General features: G+C 36.3%; 1 protein-coding gene across 3 annotated transcripts in view; it reads left to right on the top strand.

The window, feature by feature from the left end:
• The window catches only part of Gld (Glucose dehydrogenase), a 34,401-nt gene that overhangs the window by 5,253 nt on the left and 2,203 nt on the right, over positions 1–26,945 (top strand). For 2 of the 3 annotated variants that reach the window (XM_053761020.1, XM_053761021.1), the window contains exons 2-12: positions 19,040–19,189; positions 21,782–21,902; positions 22,384–22,529; positions 22,883–23,141; positions 23,438–23,597; positions 23,848–23,949; positions 24,348–24,498; positions 25,036–25,120; positions 25,469–25,712; positions 25,928–26,192; positions 26,641–26,778. In XM_053761020.1, coding sequence (XP_053616995.1) covers positions 19,040–19,189; positions 21,782–21,902; positions 22,384–22,529; positions 22,883–23,141; positions 23,438–23,597; positions 23,848–23,949; positions 24,348–24,498; positions 25,036–25,120; positions 25,469–25,712; positions 25,928–26,192; positions 26,641–26,778 — 1,821 coding nt within the window. Of the gene's footprint in view, positions 1–18,459; positions 18,493–19,039; positions 19,190–21,781; positions 21,903–22,383; positions 22,530–22,882; positions 23,142–23,437; positions 23,598–23,847; positions 23,950–24,347; positions 24,499–25,035; positions 25,121–25,468; positions 25,713–25,927; positions 26,193–26,640; positions 26,779–26,945 lie in introns of those variants that run through there. The other variant, XM_053761019.1, reaches the window with a different exon arrangement.

Below are 26,945 nucleotides of genomic sequence, written 5' to 3'. Positions count from 1 at the left end.
CTTCGCATAATAACACAATATATAAAGTTTAAATTATAACATCATTACTTAACGCAGGAAAAATAAATATTACCCTTCATTGTTCTGTGTCAATCTATTTTTAGGTGTTGCGATGTAATGCAGTTCAGACAATGGACTATTCAGTGAAGTGTTAAAGTTTATTATTATACGTAATTTGATCAGAATGTATATGAAAATTTATATTCTACGAAACGTATTTTACTTTAGACGATTTGTCAGAAAAAAATAACTCATATTCCTTTTCAGTTCCTTATCGTTGTCATTTAAAAGTACATGCAGTTTTAAGATAAATAAGTTTATGTATTTTTCAATTAAATGTGACATAAAGAAATTCGTACAAAATTACTACGGGCAACCAAAATATTTGTTTCTTTTGATTTGCCTTCAATAACTTGCCAATGTCCCTAAATATTCTATGTTGTAATATAATATATTATAATATAGTATGTATTTATATGCTTTCTGCAGGTGGAACTGTCTTCGCTCGTAGATCTTTCCAATTTTGGGGACCTTATCTTTATAAGAAATTATACCTGCTTAATATAGATATCCTTGACATAGACAAATTATAACTAGATGGCTAGAAGGCAAGAATTATGACGAGAATGAAAATTTGCTACAGATATTAATATAATTAATTAAGTAATAATTTGAAACGAGTTGCTAAAAATGAATTAAACTTTAAATCTAAAACAACTCTTATAGTAATGAATCTTATATAATATTATTTGTATTATATATACTTATATATACGTATTTTGTATTGTCCCCTATTTGTGGATATTATGTGTACTATTGTATTCTAAATACCTAAACATATCTATTATACCTGTGATGTATGTATTATGTATTACCTATATGTATTAGCACTGACTACACTTGGTTTATTGCAGTTCTTACTCACACAACACACGAGTAATGCAAAAAACTGAAGTACCTGTTAAAGGGGAAGACACTGCTCGCCACGACACAGGGAATCCCAGTGTGGCGGACAGTGACTCTGTTGCTTGAAATAATGTATATTTTCAGTATGAAATATTTTTTTTTTTTCTTATTCTTATGTCTATCAAGAAAAATTGTAGCATTGTAAAAAAATGTTTTTCAAACTGTTTTGTAGTTCCAAAGATTACACACAAATTTAGAAATTCCTCTTTATAATATTAAAATTAATAACAAAATTTGCAAACCCACAATTAAATGTTGTGTATGTATGTTCAAGATATTATTATGTGCCTCGACGATGTAGCTCAATGTTATTATTTCTTTTCAGTAAAGGCTTCAAAACACGACATAATCTCAAATCGCGAAAAGTACTAATGGAAAACTGCGCAATCCGGACAAAACCTTACCAGTAATCTAATTATCTGTACCTGTCCTTTTCGCACATATCGCCTAATTTGATTGCCGTCTCTGTTATCTCCATGATGATCACGATCCGAGTTGCGAGAGACCCCATTCTCATGAGGAGCAAAAACATTTAGGAAAAAGCTGTATGGGTTTCAGGGCGCACGGCAGGTCTTATGTTGAGATTATCAAATTATGTGCGACATTGTGAACTGACAATAAATTAAAACAGATATGAAAACAGAAACGCATAAATTTCGATAGTTTATTTTTAAACAATATATCGAAATTTATTCTAACCTATATCTCATATTTTTTGTAAGTTGGTGAAGTAAATTAGTGTGAAGGCGGTAATTTTCAGCAGTGTCCTCAACAGCTTTATTATGTTGTCATGAAAGACATAGGATACTCTTTGATAATCCCACGGGAGCGAAGCCCCGAAACACTGCTAGTAGTACTATACAAACGTTTCAATCAATAAAGTTCAATTCGAAACAACTTTTTATAGATGCACTTTATATAAAATCTAATAAATTGGTTATTATAAACCGACCTTGGTTTTTATATTTGGACGTGACATTCAGGATACGGCTGACAGTAAATTGTTTAATAGAACCACATTATCATTTACCCGCGGCTTTGCCTGCGTGAATTTTCCAGTAAAATGTACATTCCCTCCGGAATGAAACGTAGCCTATGTACTTCTCCGTAATCTTAACTGTATGAAGAATTTCAAGAAGATTGGTTGAGTAGATAAAGCATGAAGAGGTACAAACTTATAATATTAGTTGGGATTGGGATTGCCTACTATTGTACGGACAATTTACACGCAATGATGATGGGTGTTACGATAGATATTTTCTTTGCTAAATCATTTTTCCGAATCCATGTCAAAAATATCTAAATATAAAATTGTCTGATCAACTGATCAAGCTTATAATGGAAAGTCAAAACAGTATGTTCTTCTTTTCCTGTTTTTCTATTGGAAATTTTTGTATTCCACTACAATGTGGTGCATGTTGCAAACAATTGTGCGGCGCAAACAAAAAATCGAGTAGGTACAAATCGTGTATCTCGATTATCTGGAACATAGTTAATACTATATAATTACAACATAAAAATAAAGGTTTTCAAGAATTTAAATTCTAATTTGCATTTTGAGGTTATATTCTGTAATTTTGAAAACAAAAGTGATTGACAGTTAGTTTTGTTTATTTAGCGCGATATTTTTCATCTTTCACCGCCTAGTTTAAATCTCTGTAAGTTTAAACATAATTTCCAGACGAACTCAACTTTGCCTGTCTAAAATTACGATTTCAATTTTCAATGTATCCACCTGTTGCATCATTGTTGCATTATTGTTATTGGTGATGGTCCATCAACGACATACATCATTATGGCGGGTCTCCTATTGTCATCAACTCCTCCCAAATAATTTAAATACAAAACGCCCAATTCAAAAAACATTGTCATTAGAATCATCAATAATATCGATAGGTTACATCACTAATGACAAAAGGAGTTACGACACAAGTGAAAATGACAGATATTGAAATAAATCACGGGCAGTTTGTATGATTCTATCGTTGTGGAGTTCATTAAGATGAGATTGGTGATGGAGATAACTGTGCCGCAGTGTTCCGAAGGTGATGTGAAATCAGAGATTTAAAAAACGTTCCTTTGGTGTGCTTGAGGCACTTTAAATATTAGATAAACACAAAATAGTGCTGCACTTGTCGAAAACCGAAATATATATTTTTTTCTTTTAAGAAACAATAGGCGAAGCATCGCCACGCCTATACCTATATAATATTCACTTAAAAAAAAATCTAAACGTTGAAAAATAAGTCATGTAATACATTTGTGTATGTACCTAATGTTATAATTTTGTTTGGTGTGTTTTTTTTACTTTTAATTAATGTCTTGTCATAAACGAAATAATGTCTATATTTTGCGGGGCTGCTACAACCTAGTTTGTATATTTGTATAGTGTGTAGTTATGTATACAGGGTGATATATTGACGACCACTTCGTGATTGGTAGATAAAACTTTGAAACGTAAATACAAGCTCTATGTAGTCTAGTATACCATAGTCCTTTTTTCATAATTCACGTTGCTTATTTTTATTAATATTAACAACGTGAATTATGAAAAAAATACTTTGACATAAATGAAAATCTATCTCAATTTGAAATAAAAGGACGAAAACCGCTTTTTCTACATCTTTTGTTGTTGTTTTTTGTTTTTTTTTCACTATTTCGGCAATGAACTGAACATAATTAAAAACATTATCCACTTTGATAACTAAAGTGTGTAATTAGTTACGTGATATTTCTTCGGGCTTCAAGGCGTCATAGACGAGAATGACAACGAAAACACGATGAGGAACGTACTAATAAACATTATTTTTGGCTATTGTCCAAAAAGTCCGTCTTTATAATAGTTTATAGTAGCTAAGTTTCCACCTATAACCACGTCCGTTGTTAACACTGATGTCCGTGATAGGTGGTCTGATTGCTGTCCAAGATAACTGGCCAGAATTAGTATATTAGTCAAGTTGTCCGTTTGTCCGGCCAGTGATTGTAGGCGTTAACGTTAGTTGATGGATTCAAGGTCAAATTTGCTATTTTTTATCTCAAACTTACAACAAAAATATGTTGATATTTGTAAGTTTTATATTTACCTACACTGTCCTGTTGTGCACATAGGTAATTTGATAAATTAATAAATAAAAAACGGGTTGCACTCCGGGAGTGCCGGCAGAAGTGAAAACTTGAATATTAACGTTGTACATTTTAGACGTCTTACGAAATTTCAATCAGGATCACGTGTCCTGACGCGAGTTTAACATTTTTTACCCATCACAACAATGCACAATGCCGCCGCTAAAGAAGTTTTCACTTCAAAAATGTACTAGATTTTTTAAGCTTTTTGCAATTACAAATTACGTCTACCTCACGAACCGGTGCAAATGCGCCAGTCAAACGATTGTTTATTTATTGTGTTTCGATTCTACACGATTGACGGCTTAATTTTACTATAATTAGCATAATTTTGATTCATTTCTACATAAGATTGTGTCGTTGAAAGAAACTAAATTATTATTCATTTCTAGTATTTTAACTTTTTCCAATATTACATTTTTGCAAATCATAAATATAAATAATCAAAAAATAGTGTTAATGTAATTTCCGAATGTCGTTATAATGCGGGCACAGTGACATGACAACCTGACGAGAGTTTCAGGGTTTCGCAGTCGGCTCTATAAATAAACGTATTAAAAATTTTATGAGAAGTTTACTTTTAAATACTTTATTAAAGAAATATAACTAGATAAACTTCATGGACATATTTCGTGACTATACATGTTCGCACGTGTACATGTTTCTTTGATAAAGTAATATAGTAGTAATTAATATAAAAAATATTCACTAAAAAGCCGTTTCATGTCCGATCCAGAGCATCCCTGCAAATATATAGCCTATACATAATGGACTTTTAAATCCATCACAACAATAATTGTAAAGACTCCGTCAAGTCTGGTTGAATAATGTAAAATAAATATTGATGAAATTAACCAATTTGCTGAGGTAAATGTTGAATTATATGTTTTTATTTACACCTTTCAAAAAGTCACGAGTTTTACGTCTTCAATGTATGAATAATGACTTTATTTATATCTCAAAGTTATACAATACAATCAAATACAGTTCATTAGTTAATGCCTGTGGTGGAGCTATGAAATCAAAAAGACTTTATTAATCATTCTTGGACATAAACTTTTATACAATACGACAGATCTATAAATATATAATTATTGGCCAAGTATTAATAAATCAGCGATAAAATTAATCGAAATGTGCAATTTCGACAGTGAACTGTGAACGAGTAAACTATTTCTGTAATTGAGAAGTTACTGTGCATGTGATTGTGCAAACAGTTGGTTAATCAAATCGAGAAAAAGTACACGACATGTTGTGGTGTCACTCAGAGCGCGGTCCCATCGCTTTCACGTTGTTTTACGTGCGTCGGCGTTCGATGAAACTCCAATTAGTGCATATCCAAAACTCTACTTCGTAAAAACTAGGTGAAATTCATTTTTACTATAATTACCCTCATTCACCTTTCAATTTACTGCCTTAGTGAATTTTCCAAAACTAAATAAAAAAATACAAGATTTGATTTTTAAATTTTCGTCGTAATGGAGTCCTTTAAAAATAGTACAGTCAACATATAAATCTACCAAAACCCATTGAACATTTACCCCTACTTCCTCCTAAAAGAGGGTTAATTTTTCTTCCCAGGGTGCCTCGACTTGCAGTGAACTACAGTCACATGCACTGCCCTATATACTTACTCGTACAAGTGCAATCAGTAGACTTATAGTAATTCTTTAAAAAGTTAAAAACTACAGACATTTCGGAGTGACCACTGCTGAGAAGAAATGCCGAAAGAAACTCATATAAACAGTGACACATATGAATGCACGAAACTGTACAATCGTGACGTCTCGAATCCCTTCTCTGCTCAAGAGCGAGCGAGCGGCGCCAGGAAGGATTCTCTTAATGTCAAGGAGCCTGATCATGGACCAACTGCTACAATTATTGCCTCACAGCAATATCCTAACTAGTATTATAAATGCGAAAGTAATTTTGTTTGTTTGTTAAGCTTTTTTGCATTGCATTTTGCATACATGTAGTTTGAAGCGTGGAAAAGGACTACATTTCGACCCGGAAAACTAACAGTTCCCGCTTGAAATTTACGCGGGCGAAGCCGCGAGCAATAGCTAGTAAAGGCGTAAAAATTGGGTATGATGCGCCTGCGGCTATGGCCTGTTGCAATTGTGATATGACTGACATGTGCCAGGTCATGTTAACATGCGTTTGGACAAGCAAATGATGGATATCCGTGCCTGATAAAAACCTTGACCGTTTTTTTTTCTTTTATTGGAGAAGGCTTAAATAGCATAAGCAGTTTTGATGCGGAAAATGGTTTCGAACTTGTAATGATTCATTAAACCGGTAAAGGAAAACATCGAGAAGAAATCTGAATTCTGATTGATAATTTAATAGGAATAAATAGCAAACCTTATTATATAATAATATATAATAAGGTTTGCTATTTATATATATTCTTTCTTATTATATAATAATATATATAAATATTCCATATAATAGCCAGGACCCCCCTGCCATGAGGAACATGAATAAGAAGAAGAAGAATTCCGTACGCTCGTTCTATATTTTGATGTGTAGCATCTGATTCTATTCTATTCACTAGAAAATTGTTGCAATTAAAATGGTTCCAAAAGACCTTTCTGAATTAATAAATTGATTTTCCGACAAATTCTCAATCATAATCGTGACGTGCAGCCCCAGATATAAGATATTTATGATATTTTATAAAATATTATATTGATGTTCTTACATCTGCGCGAACAGCGACACGTGGCATTCAAGTTTCACAACACATAGCTCTGTCTACCCTGTAAGGGATAAAATACGTCATACTATATGTAAAAATACTACAATATGTAAAAATTTCTTCACATTTTCGAAGTTTATGGCGGCCCAGGCTAACTAATGACATTACGACCTCAGAAGTTCATACGTAACTATCTGCCGTTCTGCAGGCCATTATAAGACAATTTGAAATGCCTTGACTCGACATAATGCTATCGGTGAGAACTGCCTCCATTGTGAATACTTTCAATGAGAATATTGCCAACTATGTTAATGACATTTAGATAAATATTTTATTTTTAGAAAATAATGATATTAATAAATGTAATTCAAGCGAATGGGAAGACTTGAAATCTAAAAGTCGGGCTTGAATATAAAAGTGGGGCTTCATCAACCACAATCTGTGTGACTGTATCGCTGTCCACTCAATAGCTTACATATCGTGTCCCTAGCTCAACTACCCCAATCTTGCCACATAATAAACGACTCACACAATATAAACATCTATGACTAATCGAACAGAAAAACAAATAAATATAATTATAGAGACAAATCGCACAGGATTTAGCCCCAAAGAAAGTTCGAGACTTGTGTTATGGGATACTAACTTAACAATACTGTATTCTCTAATTACATTATACCATATATTCAGGCTGATTTCTTATACATTGGCATTATTTTATCTACATACTCAGCCGATGATACTGAACAACTTTTACAACATTTAGGTATTTAATGTTGTATACAACAGCTGATTGTTTTTCGCGATTTCGAAGTTACTCCCATACTAATAGTTGTTCATAATCATGGAGTGAGCATGTAAAATATTGCCAATGTATAAAAAGTCACCCTGTAGATAAACATCCAAGACCCAGGTCAATCTGAAAACTTTTCTAAGACAAGACAATCTAGCATTGTAGCTATTTCATATAATTTCCATCGCATAACGCAATTTTTATGTACCTCTCGCAACATTATACAACAGCCCAATTAAAAACAATGTGCCACTATGCAACTCGTCTTCTGGGATATGAGAACCTATGGTTATATGAAGTATCACATCATAATATGCTATATTTGTTATCATACCCCTCGTTGGCCGTCGTAAAATTATAAAAACGGAATATTTTAAGGTTCAAGAATAGTCGTAATTAAAAGAATTTATCGTCGAGAAAATGATGAGCAAATATGCAAATTTCTCGTGTGTATTCGACTATTGCCACTAGATATTCGTGTAAGCATTGACATACTAGATGTAGAAGAATGGATTTATCTGTAAAATATTTATCTTATACTTATCGTACACGTACGTTAGACGTATTGTCACAATACGCACATGTTACTTGTGGGGAACTACGAATCCAGAAACAACAGTAGATAGACTCCACTATGGCAAAAAAAAAAGATTCAAATGTATGTTTTGCGATGATATGATATCGTCATGATTGAAAAGATCGTCAATATTTATTAATTAAAATTAATGGACAACACTCATACCCAAAGACACGGGCACAACATACCCAAAACCGCAGACAAATATTTCTGATCACAAGTCAAATAATTGAACCCAGGACCTCCATATAACGGTCGGACGTGATGACCAAATTCAAAGTCAAATTAAAAAGCATAAATGTAATATTTTAGATACACAGGTGTGGCAAGAACAATATATAAATGCCCAAGATGCATCAAGATATGAAAAACATACTTCTAAAATCGCAATGTACGACCTAACTATCTTACATAAGGTCTGAGATGGTATCTGCTAATAGGCAGGTCGTGCATGGCAACCACGAGTCGACCTCCCCGGGTCAACAACACTAACACAACAAATTCCCCTCTATTACCATGCCATAGAGTTCTATGCGCACTTGACGTGGTAAGTATACACTATATAGTCTCATGCAAATCAGATCGGTTTTTATTGCAAACCTCCAATAACTCTTGCGAATTGACTTGTGTTCTGTTATGCCTGTGGTCAAAGTTGTAAACTGATGAGGAGCTAATAAATAAATTACCTGTTCAACTTCCAGTGAAGGAAAATATCGTGATATACACTCTAATTTGAGATTTATCAGCTAGTGAAAAAGTCAGACTACAATGAATTAAATTCACAATTAATTTGACAATGAAAACTCTCAGAAGTAGTTAAGTATTTATCAACAGCTAAATAAAAAGTAATTAATTGAGCAAGCTGTGATTCGATTGAATAATTTACGATGTAACTTTAGTGACCTACAGTGACAATAATTTACTGATCTAAATCCATATCCGTCTCCTATTCATTCTTCCATACTCATCCAAATCCATACTAATAAAGATATATTTGTATTTTTATTCATTTGTAATGAATACTTTGATGAAATTTGGAAATAGACGAAACGTTGAGGAGTAAAATATACTTTTTATGGTGTTACCCCGTTAGTAATATTATAAGTAACGCGCATTTGTCCTTATTTCATATCAAATCGGATCATTGCATTGAGATGTGATTTAGTGTGAAGTTGATGGTGTGATTTTTTATTTGAAGAGCTGCAGAGTGACATAGGCTTCTTATACCGCCGGCGAAACCGTAGACAAAACCTAGTTGGCATTAAATTTTAACTAATCATTGACCAACAGCTTTTATCCACGCTATATCGTACTCCGCGCACCACATCTCACGTGAGTGTCCACGAAACCGGTACCACATACAAGAAATTCAGTAATTATTACCCAAACGGGAGTAAAGTGCCAACATGACGCAATAACAGCTAACAAATGTGCGTTTCGTTTTTATTGTGATTGCGAAATTAACTCATATATGTATATATATTTATTGTAAGTGCTGTGATAAAAACATGAAGTGATATTTTAAGAATAATAAATAAGTTACGAGCTACACTGTTAAAAGTCTAAAAACAACTATAAATCATTGGCGAGGTCTGTTGTTCTGGTATTATAAAGTAGATACTTTGTAATGGACAGTGTAAGGAAGCTCTATACAAGATGCAGTTTGAAAGTTAAAGGTTTAGAAGTAACAGACTAAGTTGGTTTGGACACGTGATAGAGAGAGAAGAGGAACATTTACTGAAGAAGGCATTAACTATGAAAATGGATGGTTTGATAGGGAAGGAAGGATTAAAAAGAGGTGTCAGGGAAGATGTGAGAATTTTAGGAGGGTAAGTACTGCTAGAGTTGGGGAATAGTGGAAAGAACATATTGCGCAAACCAGACAATGCTTTCCAAATAAGGTAACAATATGATGATGAATTTTGACGAAATTAAGAAGTGGCTCCTTTTTGAAGTGGCGGTTACAAATGTCAAACTTGCATGTCTCTTTTCAATTCTCAGATGTAATCTCACATGCAAAATCGATTTCCATACTAATAGATTAGCGAATGACGAAACAAAATTTCGCTTTTCTCGCGAAATGAAACAATATCAATTAGTAAAGGGCTGTTGAATGGCTGGTAATAATGATAACTAACGCGCACACGTATTACGCAATCCGGAAGATTGGAGCAAATGCTCGTGGTGCCATAAAAGTGACTTGCATCCGTTACTGAGATAGATTCGTTGACGACGTAATTAGTTTTTATTAAAATTGAGGCACGCTGTAGTCCAATATACAAAAAGAGATAAGGGATGAAGAAGAAGAGGCAGGGACACAGGTGGCGGATTCTTGATTTTGTTCACGCTCCGAGGTTCCGTATTTGAAGAGGAGCTCTAGTAAATAGTGCCGACCTACTATCACATATATAGGAATATGTTTTTTGCCAAGTAAAGTCTTTCTATTTTTCATGCACATGAGAAACACGCAAGTTCATGACATTATTTTCTCTCTATTCTCTTCTTCTCCCATCGTTGCGTTTTCACAGCATTCTCGGTTGTGACGCAAGAAGCCTAAAAAATAAATGAGATACAGGAATAAATTATGCTCATTTTTTTATGTTTAAGTACTCCTAAAGGGCCATAAGTACGATGTCATCATGTGGTGATCAATGTAAGCCGTAACTAATTGTCGGAAATCCGCTATTTACTTTTTCTTGTATTTATTGCTCAATATATCTTCTTGCTCGCGTGTGAAGCCTGTACCCGATTAATGATGTTGGTACGTTGGTACTTTGTCGTAATATCATAAACTTTAATTAAACCGAACGTAAATCATCGAGTCAAACCTAATTTATGTCAAACATATTAGCTTGCTTAAATTTGTAAGTATGCGGTGGAAATAGTACTTTTATTTTTTTTATATTTTTTAGTTTAGTTATATTATATTATTTTTTAGTCTAGTTTAGTTGACGAAATCTTGAATGGGATTATTCGTTATTTCTTTTCACCCTCATTTTACTACCCTGAAGGTAAAATTTTAAAAAATCCTGAAACACGGGTTGTTATTTTATAATAAATACATATATAGATAAACATCCAAGACCCGGGCCAATCAGAAAAAGATCACTTTCCATCATGACCCGACCGGGAATCGAACCCGGGACCTCTCGGTTCAGTGGCAAGAATCTTACCACTGCGCCACCGAGGTCGTCAAACTTTACCCTCAGTTTTTACCCCTTTAGTGGTCGAAGTAGTGGAAAATTCCTTTCTTATCTGAGCACTACGTAATAACCTAAAGCTATTGCCCAAATTTCCGCGTTTATAGCTTGTATGGTTTAGGCTGGGCGTTGATTATTAAAAAACGCTTGTTCTTTGATGTAATATATTTACTACATACAAACATTATTTTTCATTAATTAGTGTAGTTCTTGAGTTTATTCATTGCGAACAAAAAATAAAAAAATACAATACATTTCTCTTATAATATAAGTATCGATTAGTATGGATATCCTTATCAAAAAGAGAATGACAAGAGAGACTGTTCTATAACAAAGAGCTTTGCAATTAAAAGCTCCATATGGCCCAGGTCGGAGGTCAGACTTGTATTGCGACACACGAGCTTTGCCTGCGTGGTTGCAAGCAATATAGTGAGCAATAACTCATTGCCAACTCCCAATGTCCGGCTTCATAGAGGTTCATACTGGGTTACACACGGTTCCGGCACAAATGCGGTACGCGTCGACAACGTGCGGTGGGTTTCTGGTTCTCCAGTTGAATCCACACATGCCAACACATCGAGGCCTATGCATTTGTGTAATTAATATATCGTAATTATTATTTTAACTTTTAAAAAAAGCATCGCAATATTAAACTTATAAATATTGTTTGTTACGAAGATGTATCGGCTTTATGTGCCTTTTAATGTATTTATTATTTATTGATTATAAAATGAATAAATATATTAGGACAAATCACACAGATTGAGCCAGCCCCAAAGTAAGTTCGAGACTTGTGTTATGGGATACTAACTCAACGTTACTATATTTTATAACAAATACATATATAGATAAACATCCAAGACTCGGGCCAATCAGAAAAAGATCATTTTCCATCATGACCCGACCGGGGATCGAACCCGGGACCTCTCGGTTCAGTGGCAAGAACCTTACCACTGCGCCACCGAGGTCGTCGAAATGTACTCTCTCAGATTACATTGAGCAACTGCCAGTGAAAAATGTATAATACATATTTATTTATTTTGTTAAGTTGATCAAAACCAAGTTTACAAGTTGGTTATAGAAGTATAATTTTAGCAACAATTATGACTCGATTGCTCTATCCTCTGTTTCAATTAGACTAGATATATTTTGAAAGCTTATACTAACAATTTACATAACGAGAAGAACTATCACTATTATATCTCATCAATTAGTATAAAAATAAACTATAACAATCTCGGCATTCAGGTTGGACAAAACTGGTTACGACCAAAATCGACGCAAACTAACACACACGTTTTGCAAAACATTGCCAATTACACATATATATTAAATATATCTATGTTATATGTTACGAAATCCATATCGAACAACTTTCTATGGCAATTCAACGTGTGTAATTATATGTTTATCTAATAACTGATATACATATAACAGGTCGCGCCCAAACGTGTTCCCATTGCTGCGTCGTGCTCCGTTGTTTCTATAGGTTTTGACATTGACGTGCGTTGCTATGCGTCGAAACTTCATATAATTGATACGTTCTTCTGCAATGAATATTAACATGACGAAGGACGACACAGCGCAACTGAGCAATCTCATAACTTTACAACTGAAGCGGTGGTGGTGTAATGGTTACGACGCCCGCCTGTGGCTCAGGTTCGTATCCTACTCGTGCCATATGAGTTTATATACCAATCTGACTCATATATATAGTAGTTTTCATAGACCACCACTTGCTTCCGGTGAAGGAATACACTTGTGGGCAGGTTAGTGCACTAGTGTGTATGCGACTACCTGCCACTAGACGGTGGTAAGTAGTCGTAAAAATTCATTATCATCTCAGATGCCTTTAGGCGACTTGAGTAAAACCTGACATCAGTGTTAGCAATAACACACTCGATATGATGATGATGGCTTTACAACTTGCGTTTTATTTGATTTCCTTGTTTAAAGACGTCTTATATCTCAATATAGGAAATATAGAAATATAGGAAATCAAATTGCTTGAATTGCTCATTTTATACTCGGCTTTATTATCGCGCTTGCCTAAGCTTCACGCGAAAATCCCGCCACAATTTTCACAATTCTACTGAAACAGCAGAATATCCTACACACTTCTACACTAAATAATTGAGGAAGCGTTTATGAGTTAGTTCATAGTGTAGAATGACAAAAGGTGCTATTTTTCATTGATTTACTTTGCCAGTCAAACCATAGGAACAAACAGAAAAAAAAAAATAAAAAGTAATTATTCCGATACGTCTCTCGCAAAATTTAAGTGTACGCTCAAAACCAGGTCAACGCATTAGATAAATACGGCAACCTTTCGACGGGATTTCGATAGATCGCAAAAAAAACACCCACTCCCACTTATACCGGTTTTAGGTAATTGCAGTTTACTTTCATAAAAATACAGACATACATACACCTACAGCCTAGTGTACATAAAATGTAGATTTAGTCCCAATGAATGATGCAAACGGGCATGAGTTTCTTTTTATGTACAGCACAGAAATTAGAGTGTACAGATAAACAATCTTCGTGACGAGTTTCTTTTTGTGTACAGCACAGAATTTAGAGTGTACAGATAACCAATCTTCGTGACCAGTTTCTTTTTGTGTACAGCACAGAATTTAGAGTGTACAGATAAACAATCTTCGTGACGAGTTTCTTTTTGTGTACAGCACAGAATTTAGAGTGTACAGAAAACCAATCTTCGTAACGATTAACATAAACAGATATATATTTTAGGAGCACCCTACTACTAAGTACTAGATATTGCTGAAATAATGTATTACTTCTTCTTTCGTTGTGGCTATTGTGAGATCAGATTGAAGTCACTTTTAAAAAGAATACAGTTTTAAAAATGCTTTTAGGCGACTTAAATAATAATGAATTAAATGATAAAAAGGTTACAGATATTTTATTTGCAAAAACACGTGTAAATTGATACATAAAATCTTAAAATCTTGCCAGAGGGAGCTGCCAGAGGGAACTGGTCATCTCGTTTCTCATATATTTTCATGTAAGTTAATTGTGTTTCACATCGATATATATATATATATATTATAATCATATTTATATTACAATCATAACCTGTTTTGATATACCTTTTGACTATGTACATTATGTACTTTTATATATTATTAGAAAGAAAAAAAAAACATTGTAAGAAACAATAATGGTAAGCCGATCTGGCATGATAGGGACCAACACTGTTCAAATGAGTTTCTTTCGGCATTTCTTCTCAGCAGTGGTCGTTTCGAAATGCCAGTAGTTTGTAGCTTGTGAGAAATAACTATAAATATTGACGAGAAAAAGTGCCTGTGAAGGTCTAATTTCTGAATAAATGATTTGAATTTGAATTTGAATTTAAAACTCAACATGCCTTATACATATAGTATGGTGTGCAAATATAGTTACAAACAGTCGCTGCTAAACATACTTAACTAAAGAAAAAACAATTTATTTATGATAATATTAATAGATCAGGTATTTTCTTTGCTCAGCGTATAAGTCTGGCAGTACAGCGAGGAAATGCTGACAGCATTCTGGGCTCGTCGCCTCGGTGCGGCGCGTTTGAGGAGGATTTTTATTTGTAATTTCTTATTTTAATTTTATGCGTAGATTATGTGTAGCGACGTTTTGTGCCAGATGTCTGTAATAGGTGGCTAAATTATAAGCACTAATTGTAATTACTTTAAGATCATTGTAACACTTGGTTGGCGAATAAAATTTCTATGTGAAGCAAAATATGATAAACATAGGCAATTAACACTCTAAAAGAACGAAAAATGAAAAGTTCAAAAAAATTCCGTAAAAAAAAAACTCGCTGTCGTAGCAACGGATTAGTAAACGAAACGTCTAAACTTTTTCCCATAGGTATTTAAAACCAAGTTAATAAACGTTAATTATCTTTAACTCTAATGAGTTTAATAGCCTACAATTAGCCAATCGTACGCGCACGGTAATTTAGAATTAATTTTATGGCGAACTGCCGATAGGAGCTATACAACCTGTCATTATGCAGTAAACACGAGTCACACGTGATAACATACATATAATTATCTAATAAAGATTTTAAACACCCGACAAATTTCAAGGTATTAGCTATTGTGTCTCCCATTGCATTATCACTACATAGTATATAAAAAGTAAAATTAAAAATTTAAGAAACTCCCGATTCTGAACTTGTTTGCTTCCTGCTTATCTGCTAGAAAGGATGCTGACGGTTACCAAACTTCTGAACACACAATTTCCAAAGATATATTTAAGTATTTATTTAAACAATAACTTCAATTTATCATTTTAGTCTTCATAGTCGTATTTCTCATGGCTGAGTGTCGTGCTTGGTCATTACATGGAATGAAACTCACATAACAACTTTCTTGGCATTATTAATGGAATGGTTTGGCATTACCTTCTCCATTTCACACACAAGTTAATAATTAACAAGTGAGGTTTCCTCACGATGTGATTTCCTTTACCGAAGGTGATCTATGAAAACTACTATACATGAGTCATTGGTATACAAACTCATGTGGCACGAGTAGGATTCGAACCTGGGACCTTTCGATCAACAGGCGGGCGTCTTATCCCTTACACCACCACCGCTTCAGTTAAAAAATGTCATAGGTAAGTGCGGTGACCCTTAGGGCTGTTCCGTAAGTCGCCACAATAAGGTCGATATTTTTAAGTGTAAAAAATATTAAATATCCTTTGTCCAATTTTATAAACATATATTAAGTGACAGCCCCTAATGGATATAGCATACCAGAATCACAGACCTAAATATAAAAGAATGTCATTCCTTGTAGACTTTGTGTGGGTCTTGAAAGCCGTGTGATATGCCATGATAGCCATGACCCTCAGCCATAAGGAATACGACTAAGAATATTATATAATTTGAGTCAATATCCACAACATAGTATTAACTAGGTATATAGTGTATCACATCTAGCCAAATTAACCTTGCGCCGGCTATTATGTGTTACTTTCAAATTCATATAAAATATTGATAAGACAAGTTCGACTACTAATGGTTCCGTACACATTAAATAATATAACGAAATTATATTATACTAGATATTGCCCGGGGCTTCGCTCCTGTGGGAATTTTGAGATGAAATGGATAATATACCTTTCTAATGGTGAAAGAATTTTTGAAATTGGTATTGCCGCTAACATACAAACTCACAAACGCTTACTTCATTATAATAATAGTATAGATTACATTATCATGTAATGCCTATGAATTCTTATATGCTTGAAATAAATGATTTTTATTTTAATTATATATTTAAATATCAACAAGGCACTCTTAAAATTGTCCTGTGTTGCGTTCGTCTGCGCATGTTAAAATTATAATCAAAGTTGCCTGGTGCAACTGACTCTAAAAGTGCCTACTTTTGAAAAAGACATCATTGGTTGTTAATACTTACTTATACGTCCGTCCATATATATAGTAAAAAATAATTTATACTAGCGAACTCTAATACTGCATTACAACCAGTAGAACATTAGTCTTTCTATAGCTATTACCATGGCAAACAGTTCCATACAGGGTAACTTGACATGTGAATGAATGTAATTTACAGTAAAACCTTAGGGCATAATTATATAATGCAACATTAATCCCAATTAAGACCGGCTCTTGCACCACATATCCCCATACCATGAACCCAGATCAGATCTGTCAGTCTATGGTCTCAACCATAATGATACACAGCGCGGAACCCTAAAAAAGATCGAGCTGAGCTGATCCGTCACAAAGCCCATTGTAGCTATTGTGAAGATCAAATTACATGTTACGATGTCGGTCAAAGGCAATGTTATGCTCACTAATTAACTGAAAACATTGCCACGCATTGCTATTCGTTTCGGTAATAAATGACAGCTGAATCAGATGGAATCAGGTTAATATCTGATGGTAATTAAGTTATTTGTTATAGTTACATATTGCTACAAACTAGTTTGCTACAAAGATTTGACTAAACATTTTATTCTACAATCGAATTTGTCGATATTGATTTGTTATGCTTATGATAATTTAAAACTCGTGCTCAAACAACCAATTACGAATAAAATTTGTGCGTTTAGTATTCCGGCTTTCACTATCACCATTATCTATCTATAATATAATATATCTTTGGCGGATTCGGCTTACATTGCTGGTTTTTCATTACGGTTAATTAAAGCACTCATACAAACTACACAGTGTTCATTCATTCGCGTCGGCATCTGTCAGAGGTCGGCAATAGTGTGATAGCCGGCATTATGTCGTGTGCGATTTAGAATTTGCCCTGACATCGCCGGATTTTTAAACTCTACTCAGGATTCCAAATGATTTTGCAAGTCTAAGCAAAACTCACTGATATTACAAAGCCGAAAGTTTGTGAGTATGTTTGTTACATCTTCATGCTAAAACGGCTGGGCTCAAATTTTATAAAAGTTGGTGTCAAGGTAGTTGATACTTTGGATCAACACATAGGGTATTTTTATCCCGATAGTACGCGATATAATGTAAGATTTGAAAAGTCAGGTAAGTCAGTGGCGCTTGATAAAGTAGATGGCGCTACTGTGCATAAAAAACTGTATGTATTTTTTTTTTTCAATATTTACGCGGGTAACACCGCTGGGTTCAACTAGTATTACATAAAATATAGTTAATTTAAAACTACTTCCGATTTTACGTTTGGAAGAAAATTTTCAAACTGCAATAATCGGGCCTTTTCTCCGTTTTAATTTTTTTTTAATGGTATTACAAGTTATAACTTCAGAATGTGCTTTTATTTGATCGCTAGACCACCCCGTACACAGGTACGAGAGTATTATCTACCTGTTATTAATATACAACACAAGTAATGACTACTTGTGACCATGCTACCTAATAGATATAATCTGGCCTTCACAGCCAATTATTTGATACCTGTTTAAGTGGCTGCAGGCCATGTTGCGAGAGTTCGCTTGACAGATCTGATCTGGGTTCATGGTGTGAGGACAGGTGGTGCAAGAGCCAGCTTTAATTGGGATCAATGTTGTGCATTATATAATTATGCCCTAAGGTTTTACTGTAAATTACATTCATTCACATGTCAAGTTACCCTGTAGTATGGAACTGTTTGCCATGGTAATAGCTAGCTATAGATATATAGCTATAGAAAGATTAATGTTCTACTGGTTGTACGATGAAGCATTTGAATTTAAATCTATTTCTTTTAGATAGTGAAAATATGACAGATATAGTTTTCAACAGATCAATTAATATTTTATTCAATTAATATTTAATTACAAAATATTATTGCACAATATTTATAAACATTATCACACTTAATTATATTAGAATACTAACTTTTGCTGCCCATATCTTCGTATGCAAGTAAAAATCCGTTTCCCGTAGGAATTTCAAGAAATCCCTTCTTAGTGCTCCCCTACACTGTCCTAGGAACCTACACACAAAATTTCAGTTTCCTACGCCCATTAGTTTCGGGCTGTAGGTTGTCTGTCAGTCAATTGACTGACAGACAACCTACAGTTTATACATATTGATTCTTTAGTTTACCTTTTTCCCGACATGGGTTCGTACAATTCCAAATTCTGTGAGAATGCTGTTTTTGCCTATCACTAGCCAGTTCCCTACATGGCACAGATCACTGATAGCACATTGGTTGGCACAGATGGCACTGACGTGCGACTGCCCGATGTCGCAGCCTGGGCCCACGCTGGCGGCGACCTGCGGCGGCGGCGCCTTCATGCTGTTCATGGGGCTCCTGGAGGTGTTCCTGAGGAGTCAGTGTGATCTGGAAGACCCGTGCGGAAGGGCTCAGGTACGCTCTAGTCTCCATAAGACTTATCATATATGTAGCTATATACCATCGCCGAACTCAAGCAGATAACGCACGAAGATTGCGTAGTTTTTATGAGAGCTTTTATTTATCACAATCCAAAACCAGCAATCTACACCGAACCGGTCAAAATTCGGCGACTGCCTGCGACTTAGATCCACTCGACCACTCTTTTGATTCAAGCAAGACAGTCGACCCAAGTGAATATGGACAGTGCTCAGCGACTTGGAAAATCTATACCACATGCACAGTTTTATAAAGAGTAGGTACTAAAGGCCTAAGATATATGTATATATATATCTATGCTAATACTATGTAAGTTATAGTTAATTGACGTCCGTCCGTTGAATACTATTATACTATTAAAGGTATTAATTAAAGTAGATCTAATGATGATCATGTACTTGAACAATTAAGTACTTAACTTACTAAAATTAACGAGATACCTCCTTGGAAAGAATGTATTTTAATCACAAAATAGAATTAACAATAAAAACACAAAGGTGCCTCCTTGTTACTGCATCCTGCAGAAGTTATTTTAAATTTATACAAATTTCTATGCTACCTGAGAATTTCTTCTCATGCGCGTAACAACTGCGCAACCATTTACGAGCAACGGATTCACGAATTCGATTTATTTAACCATAACACGATATGAAGCCATCAGAATATGCTTTAGATTTGCCCTTTAGAAACTTGGTGGTAACAACCTCACGATCGTATACTTAGACTCAGACTGATAGTACTTACTGGATATATTATTATCTTATTTTGTGAGTACACAAAACGTTTCTGATTTATCTACTGGTAGATAATGATTTTGTATCATCTTTAGTAAATTGAAGTTTGAATAAATAAAAAATAATAAAGAGCTATGTAACAGCCTCTCCTCTCTATACATTGCTGTGCGTGACAAAGCCATCATGTATTTTGTGGATGCAATTAATATTTTTAGGTTGGTACAGTTTGCATTCGGTCTAAATTTTCCTATACCACTTTTAAATCAATAAAAAACAATCCCCACTGAAACTCGAAAACAATCACTAGTTAAATGTACAAAATATACTTAAATGGTACATCTAGATGTGTTTGACAACGACCGATGTTCAATGGTGAATATTCGTGACTTCAGACGAGTGACACAGCACGCGCTTATCATTACGGATGCAAATCATCTGGGAAACCGAGGAAATCACTCGATTCCGATTCTCTCACGAGCTGCAAATTGTTTACAAGCACGACCACCAGTTCACCACAATTGGAGTAGTCTCACAAAGCCTTATGGCTATATAAGCTACCATAATTATAGGCAAGATTTGCGGTGATGTTTTTTTTTTTTTTTATTTCACATATAAAGAACAAATATATATAGTACATAATATAAGAACACTGACAAAAACCACAGAGGTTTGTCCACAGTGAGCATCAACGTCAGCAGTAGTATAAAATAGTTTGTATTAATCACTTAACAGTAATATAGGAACCACGTACGTAGACCAATTAGTTAACTTGACTTGAACCTTAAAGATGTAGATAAATGATAATGTATATTGCAATTCAAGGCACTGGCTAGTATGTACTTCTGAATATGTTATTGCCAAATCTTATTTTATTACATACTTACTCTTACGGAAACTCTCATAGACTCAAATAGCATCAAACATTGTAGGTACATTGATATACCTAACGGGCTTCACGGCGTCATAATTCCGAACACAACCTGAAGCGTGCGGGGATGAGAGTGAGAGTTACACTATATTAGATATGCTTAATATACTAATGAAACTCACAAAACTGTTTACAAAATTCGCAAGAATGGAGATCCTACTTTAGCTTTTCGCCCTAGTAATTTGATAAATAAAGCGTTAATAAATAGTTTAATGGAATTTTAGTCGATTCGTTAGCAGTTTCTGGCATTACAAATGTTATGCCTACAATGCAGTGTGTTTTTGCAATTATCAAGATAGTTGAATTGAATTGTAATCATTTCCTTGCTATCTGCATGCCTGACTTGATGTATATCTTAACTCAGGATGTGAATTCTCGCACTATTGTTGTTTTTGCCTTTTGTTATCATTTCATTTTTTTTTTGATCTTCCAGACATTGTGTAATTACAGAACATTTGTGCATGATATAGTGCTAATATTGACAGAATTAACTGTAATAGTCCTGCTCGCGCCCCGGCCAGAAGCCAAGTCAGTAAACATATCTAAGTATACACATGAAGTCCCCAGATGCCTACCTGGAGAAGACCTTGATAATAATATACCTAGGTAGACTTTACAAAGTAAGATCTATCATCACCTGTTAGTTTGTGGTAATCGCGCTGAACTTTACATAGATAGTTACCACATGGAAGCAAGTGCTAGTAAAGGAAAACTTCGTGAGAAACCCTGAACACAGGTTGACTGTTTATTTGCGACTATACAACTACTTAGAGTATACACTGCCGTATTCGTAAACATGACGTACGTAATTAAAGCGACTTGAAAAAAGAACATTGTCAATATATGATAGAAAGAAGTTGTTTCTTAATATTTTGTTAAATAACATAAAGATGTTATTTTGGACAGTACCGGCGACACATGGATTCAGTGTACGACTTCATCGTGGTGGGGGGCGGGTCTGCCGGCTCCGTGGTGGCCGCGCGGCTCTCCGAGGTGCCCGAGTGGAGGGTGCTGTTGTTGGAAGCAGGTAATGTCACAAGCTACTACTGATGTTGCCGTTGACGGTACCGGCGGCGGTGCGTGGACTCGAGGTTCTCGTATCTGTTCTGTCACTGTGCTTAACTTTTTAAAGATCCAACTGTCAAATCAGTAAATCTTTACAAAGTATATAATATCCGGGGATCCAATTCCATAAATTCTGTTTCAACTACTCCCACTTCAACTACTTATTCTACTTCGATGTCAATTAGTGCAGTTAGCACGGGCCTAGTACCAATTATTAAAAAGCATTAAACACGAAACCCGCTATTGCGTCCACGCGTTTTCTCTTTTTTTACACACTGCGTATACGATATGGGGAAAAGAACATGTGAGCATTAGTAATGTACTACTTGTTTATTTATTCATGGTAGGCCTTCGGATCCAAATAGCAATATGTCACGTAGGTAGGTATTTTATCTATTTGCTCACTCTTTTCAATATATAATATAACCTATACTCTATTGCAGGTTTCGACGAACCGACCGGTACACAAGTTCCGTCAATGTTCCTAAACTTCATCGGGTCCAGCATCGACTGGGGCTACACCACGCAGCCCGAGCCAGCCGCCTGCCTCGGGGAGACCGACAGAAAGTGTTACTGGCCCAGGGGGAAGGTAAGAGAAGGTAGACAACAATGGAGACGTTGGGAGATTTAGAAATTCACGAGATGGTTTGAAATGATCACCATGCTCAATACTTCCAAACATCTAATATCGTTTTAAGATTCAAAATCAACTCTGTAGGGGGAAAAAATTCCGTTCCACATGCGCAACACAAATGTCAAAATATTGTTTGAAAACTAACCTTTCACAACATCAGCGCCTCTGGCGATGAATCCCACGTGTGAATCCCTGAAATTATCTGAATAAGAAAATTCTCTCATGTGACCTTGCATAATAATATTCAGATGCATGCATATAAGAACAAACCCAGGATTAAGGTGACCATGCATTGTCATTGTTTCCAGGTCCTCGGAGGCACCTCTGTAATGAACGGTATGATGTACATGCGAGGGTCCCGCGCTGACTACGACGGCTGGGCGGCGGCCGGCAACGAAGGCTGGTCCTACAACGACGTGCTGCCCTACTTCCTGAAGTCCGAAGACAACAAGCAGCTGGATGAGATGGACCAGGGCTTCCACTCCGCCGGCGGACCACTCACAGTATCGCAGTTCCCGTACCACCCGCCGCTCAGCTCCAGCATTGTCAAGGCTGGCGAAGAGTTGGGTAAGCATTTATTTTATGTATTTATGTATATCCTTTCAGCGTAGGTAAGTGAAGATTCACATTCACATTAATAAAAGCAATAGCACCGCTGGCCGAACTATTTTCTCATAATAGTTTATCGAAGGACGCGGGATCTACGCGGGACATTCGTGAGAGGTGAGGGGCTCCATTCCATCCTTCATGTTGAAATACAGTATAGAAGGTCGGTAGCCGAAGACAGGGCAGTGTCAATCTGGAGGCAGTCTCATCAATATGGCTGTTGGATAACGAATAATGTATTGCATTGCAAACTTCAGGGTACCAAGTCCGTGACCTCAACGGCCAGCACCACACCGGGTTCATGATCGCGCAGACCACCAACCGCAACGGCTCTCGTCTGTCCGTCGCCCGCGCCTTCCTCCGCCCCGCCAAGAATAGACCCAATCTTCATATCATGCTCAATGCTACCGTTACCAGGTAATTATTTATTAATGTACTCAACGTTGTAGTTAAATATATAACTTAAAAATAGAAAACTAAGTACAAAGGAAATAGAACTTATTTCGTATAATTATCACCGTAATTATTAAATGTCTTCGATTCTTCCTTCTTTTCTATCGTCTTTTTGTTATATGGTGCATTGATTTCAATTTCAAATATGGAATTTGTAATAGTACTTTGCACTGGAAATTTGTGTTGTGTTATTACAGCTTTTTATAAATTGCAGGGTCTTAATCAACCAGACGACCAGACAGGCGTACGCGGTGGAAGTCCTGAACAGCTTCGGAGGAACTGAGACTATATTCGCTAACAACGAGATTATTGTGAGGTATGTAAGTTGTTGTGTAAGAATATTTTATATTTTTTTTATTTGAGTGCGTTTGACGTCAATCTAATAGAAAGATTCTGATGGAAACACAGATGCCTACCTACAGTGTTGCACGGAAGTTAAAAAGGTAACCAAATTGTGGGATTCGGGAAATATCGACGCGGGAAGAGAATCCTGACTTTACCAGGTCGGGTAGGAAAGGGACTCTCAAGTAGGGTAGTAGCGAAACGGTACAGGGCTAATATCACACAATTCCTGTACACACTCGCTGAAGTGCTGTCTATAACTTGCATTTCATAACACGCTTCTTATACGACATGCCATCAACCACTGAAGGAACCACTGATTCTTTTGTTTGAATACATGTATATAATAACTGTAACCGTAACATAATTCAGCGCGGGCACAGTAGCGTCCCCCCAATTGCTGCAGCTGAGCGGCATCGGGGACCCGGACGTGCTGGCGCGGGCCGGCGTCAAACTGGTGCACCGGCTGCCCGCCGTCGGCAGGAACCTGCACAATCACGTGGCGCACTTCCTCAACTTCCAGGTCAAATTCAAAGAATTGCTTTAGAAAGTACACCTTCACAGGCAGTTTTACACGACGAAATGGCGAAAGAGAGTCATTTAATTCCTATGATGCTTGAATGACACGATTATTGGTTGGTACCAGGTTGATAGATGATTTGTTTTTCAAGATCTTTGTGCAGTCGCCAAATCTTCACAAACTGTAATAATTGGTAGGATCACTGTCATAATGATATTAAAATAAAGATTAAAGATAAGATTATACTACAGGGATATATAAATATATTAGGACATATCACACAGATTGAGCTAGCCCCAAAGCACAGATTATTACCCCCAAAATAAGTTCGAGACTTGTGTTATGGGATACTAACTCAACGATACTATATTTTATAGAAAATACATATATAGATAAACATCCAAGACCCGGGCAAATCAGAAAATGATCATTTTCCATCATGACCCGACCGGGGATCAAACCCGGGACCTCTCGGTTCAGCGGCAAGAACTTTACCACTGCGCCACAGAGGTCTTCAAATAAAGATGATTTTGATTCCAGATCAATGATAACAACACAGCTGCGCTCAACTGGGCTACAGCAATGGAGTATCTGCTGTTCAGAGACGGACTCATGTCTGGAACTGGTACGATTATTCCTCAATTCTTTTTCTTCTTTGCTTACTTCAGGCCAAATCATAAGAAAGTTTGGACGTGAAGTGACCCACACGATCCAATCAACATTAATCCAACTACAACACACACAACCAATCTTCTCTGTGATTTCTTTCTCTGTGTAAGTTTAGTCCTATTAATTTGAGTTAAATGTCGCCATTCACACCTCGTGACAAAGTGCGTCATTATAAATACTCTTAATAGTCTTTCAATGTGCAATCTATAGGACACACCGTTAAATTTTAGTTTAGTTTGATGATCCACAGTCTAAGCAGAAATACCACGGAGACGACCAGCTTACGAGTTTTTATAATTCCCAGGCATATCAGAAGTGACAGCATTCATCAACACCAAATACTCAAACCCCGCGAACGACAACCCAGACATCCAGCTGTTCTTCGGCGGGTTCCTCGCGGACTGCGCAAAGACGGGCATGGTCGGGGAGCGCCTCGACAACGGCTCCCGGACCATACAGATTATACCCACAGTGCTGCATCCTAAAAGCAGGGGACGGCTGGAGATTGCCAGCGCCGATCCTAAAGAGTACCCTAATATTTTTGCCAAGTGAGTTCCATTTACATACTTGCCTCCCATTGGAAAATAGATCAATCCACTTGCAGAACAGTCCATAAATAAATAGATTTCGAGATTCCCTGATTTTTAGCATATTTGTTATCGTTTCTATTTCCCACTTATACTGACATAGATCTTGATCACTTCTTTTTGCTCATTTTTCCCCATGTTGTCTCTCACTCATTTTTTCACAATGTTTATTACAGCTACCTAACCCACCCAGACGACGTGAAGACCCTCATCGAAGGCATCAAATTCGCCATCAAGCTCTCGGAAACCAAAGCGCTGAAGAGATACGGCGTGAAGCTGGACAAGACGCCGGTGTCAGGCTGCGAGAAGATCAAGTTTGGCTGCGACGCATACTGGGAGTGCGCGGTCAGGATGCAGACCGCGCCGGAGAACCACCAGGCAGGGTCGTGCAAGATGGGGCCCAGGGGAGACCCTACTGCTGTGGTGGATAACTTGCTTCAGGTAACACTTCCATCATGCTGAAGTCTACCATAGAAAAAATGAAAGCGGCTCCAGGGTTCCACTTCCGATGCGCTATGGTGGTTGAAGAAGCCGAAAAATGCTCAGATGTAAATTTCGACTTTAGCTGCTTAATTGTGAATATCACGCGGTGTAAGCTAAATCACGGGCTGTTTTATCCTACCTACATTGCCAAGGCGAGTTGTTTCGCCTTTAGCGAGGCCGTCGAACAACAAAAATAATCTCGTTAACCATAAGGCCTACCATCAACTTTTACGGAATTATTCAAATACGACTCAATTCAATTTAGGAACCTAAAATAAATCGCATTCATGCTATAAATTAAGTCGATAGTATGAATTTGCAATGCAGATCAGATCAGTTTAGGTCGCAAATTCGAATGCGTTATGAGATGATGGTAAGCCTTCAATGCTATAATGTACAACTTCAGGTGCAAGGCATCGACCGGCTGCGCGTGGCGGACGCCAGCGTGATGCCGGCCGTGAGCTCGGGCAACACCAACGCGCCCGCCGTCATGATCGGCGAGCGCGCCGCCGACTTCATCAAGCAGCGCTGGCTCGGCACGCACGTAAGTCACACACCAATTCTGCCGTCTCTGTATGTGCTCGGGGCTGTGACGCCGTGAAGCCCGGGTTCAGCGTCAAATAACTTTTGTGAAGATTCGAATCACCCTAGCGGATGTCAACCTTGGGAATGTTATTGTTCCCTATCAGCTGCCTAATGCTATGTCCCTTA

Source organism: Plodia interpunctella, chromosome 21, assembly GCF_027563975.2.
Source record: "Plodia interpunctella isolate USDA-ARS_2022_Savannah chromosome 21, ilPloInte3.2, whole genome shotgun sequence".
Taxonomy (NCBI): Eukaryota; Metazoa; Arthropoda; class Insecta; order Lepidoptera; family Pyralidae; genus Plodia; species Plodia interpunctella.
The sequence above is the reverse complement of the archived record's forward strand: the minus strand, read 5'-3'. Positions and strand labels throughout refer to the sequence as shown.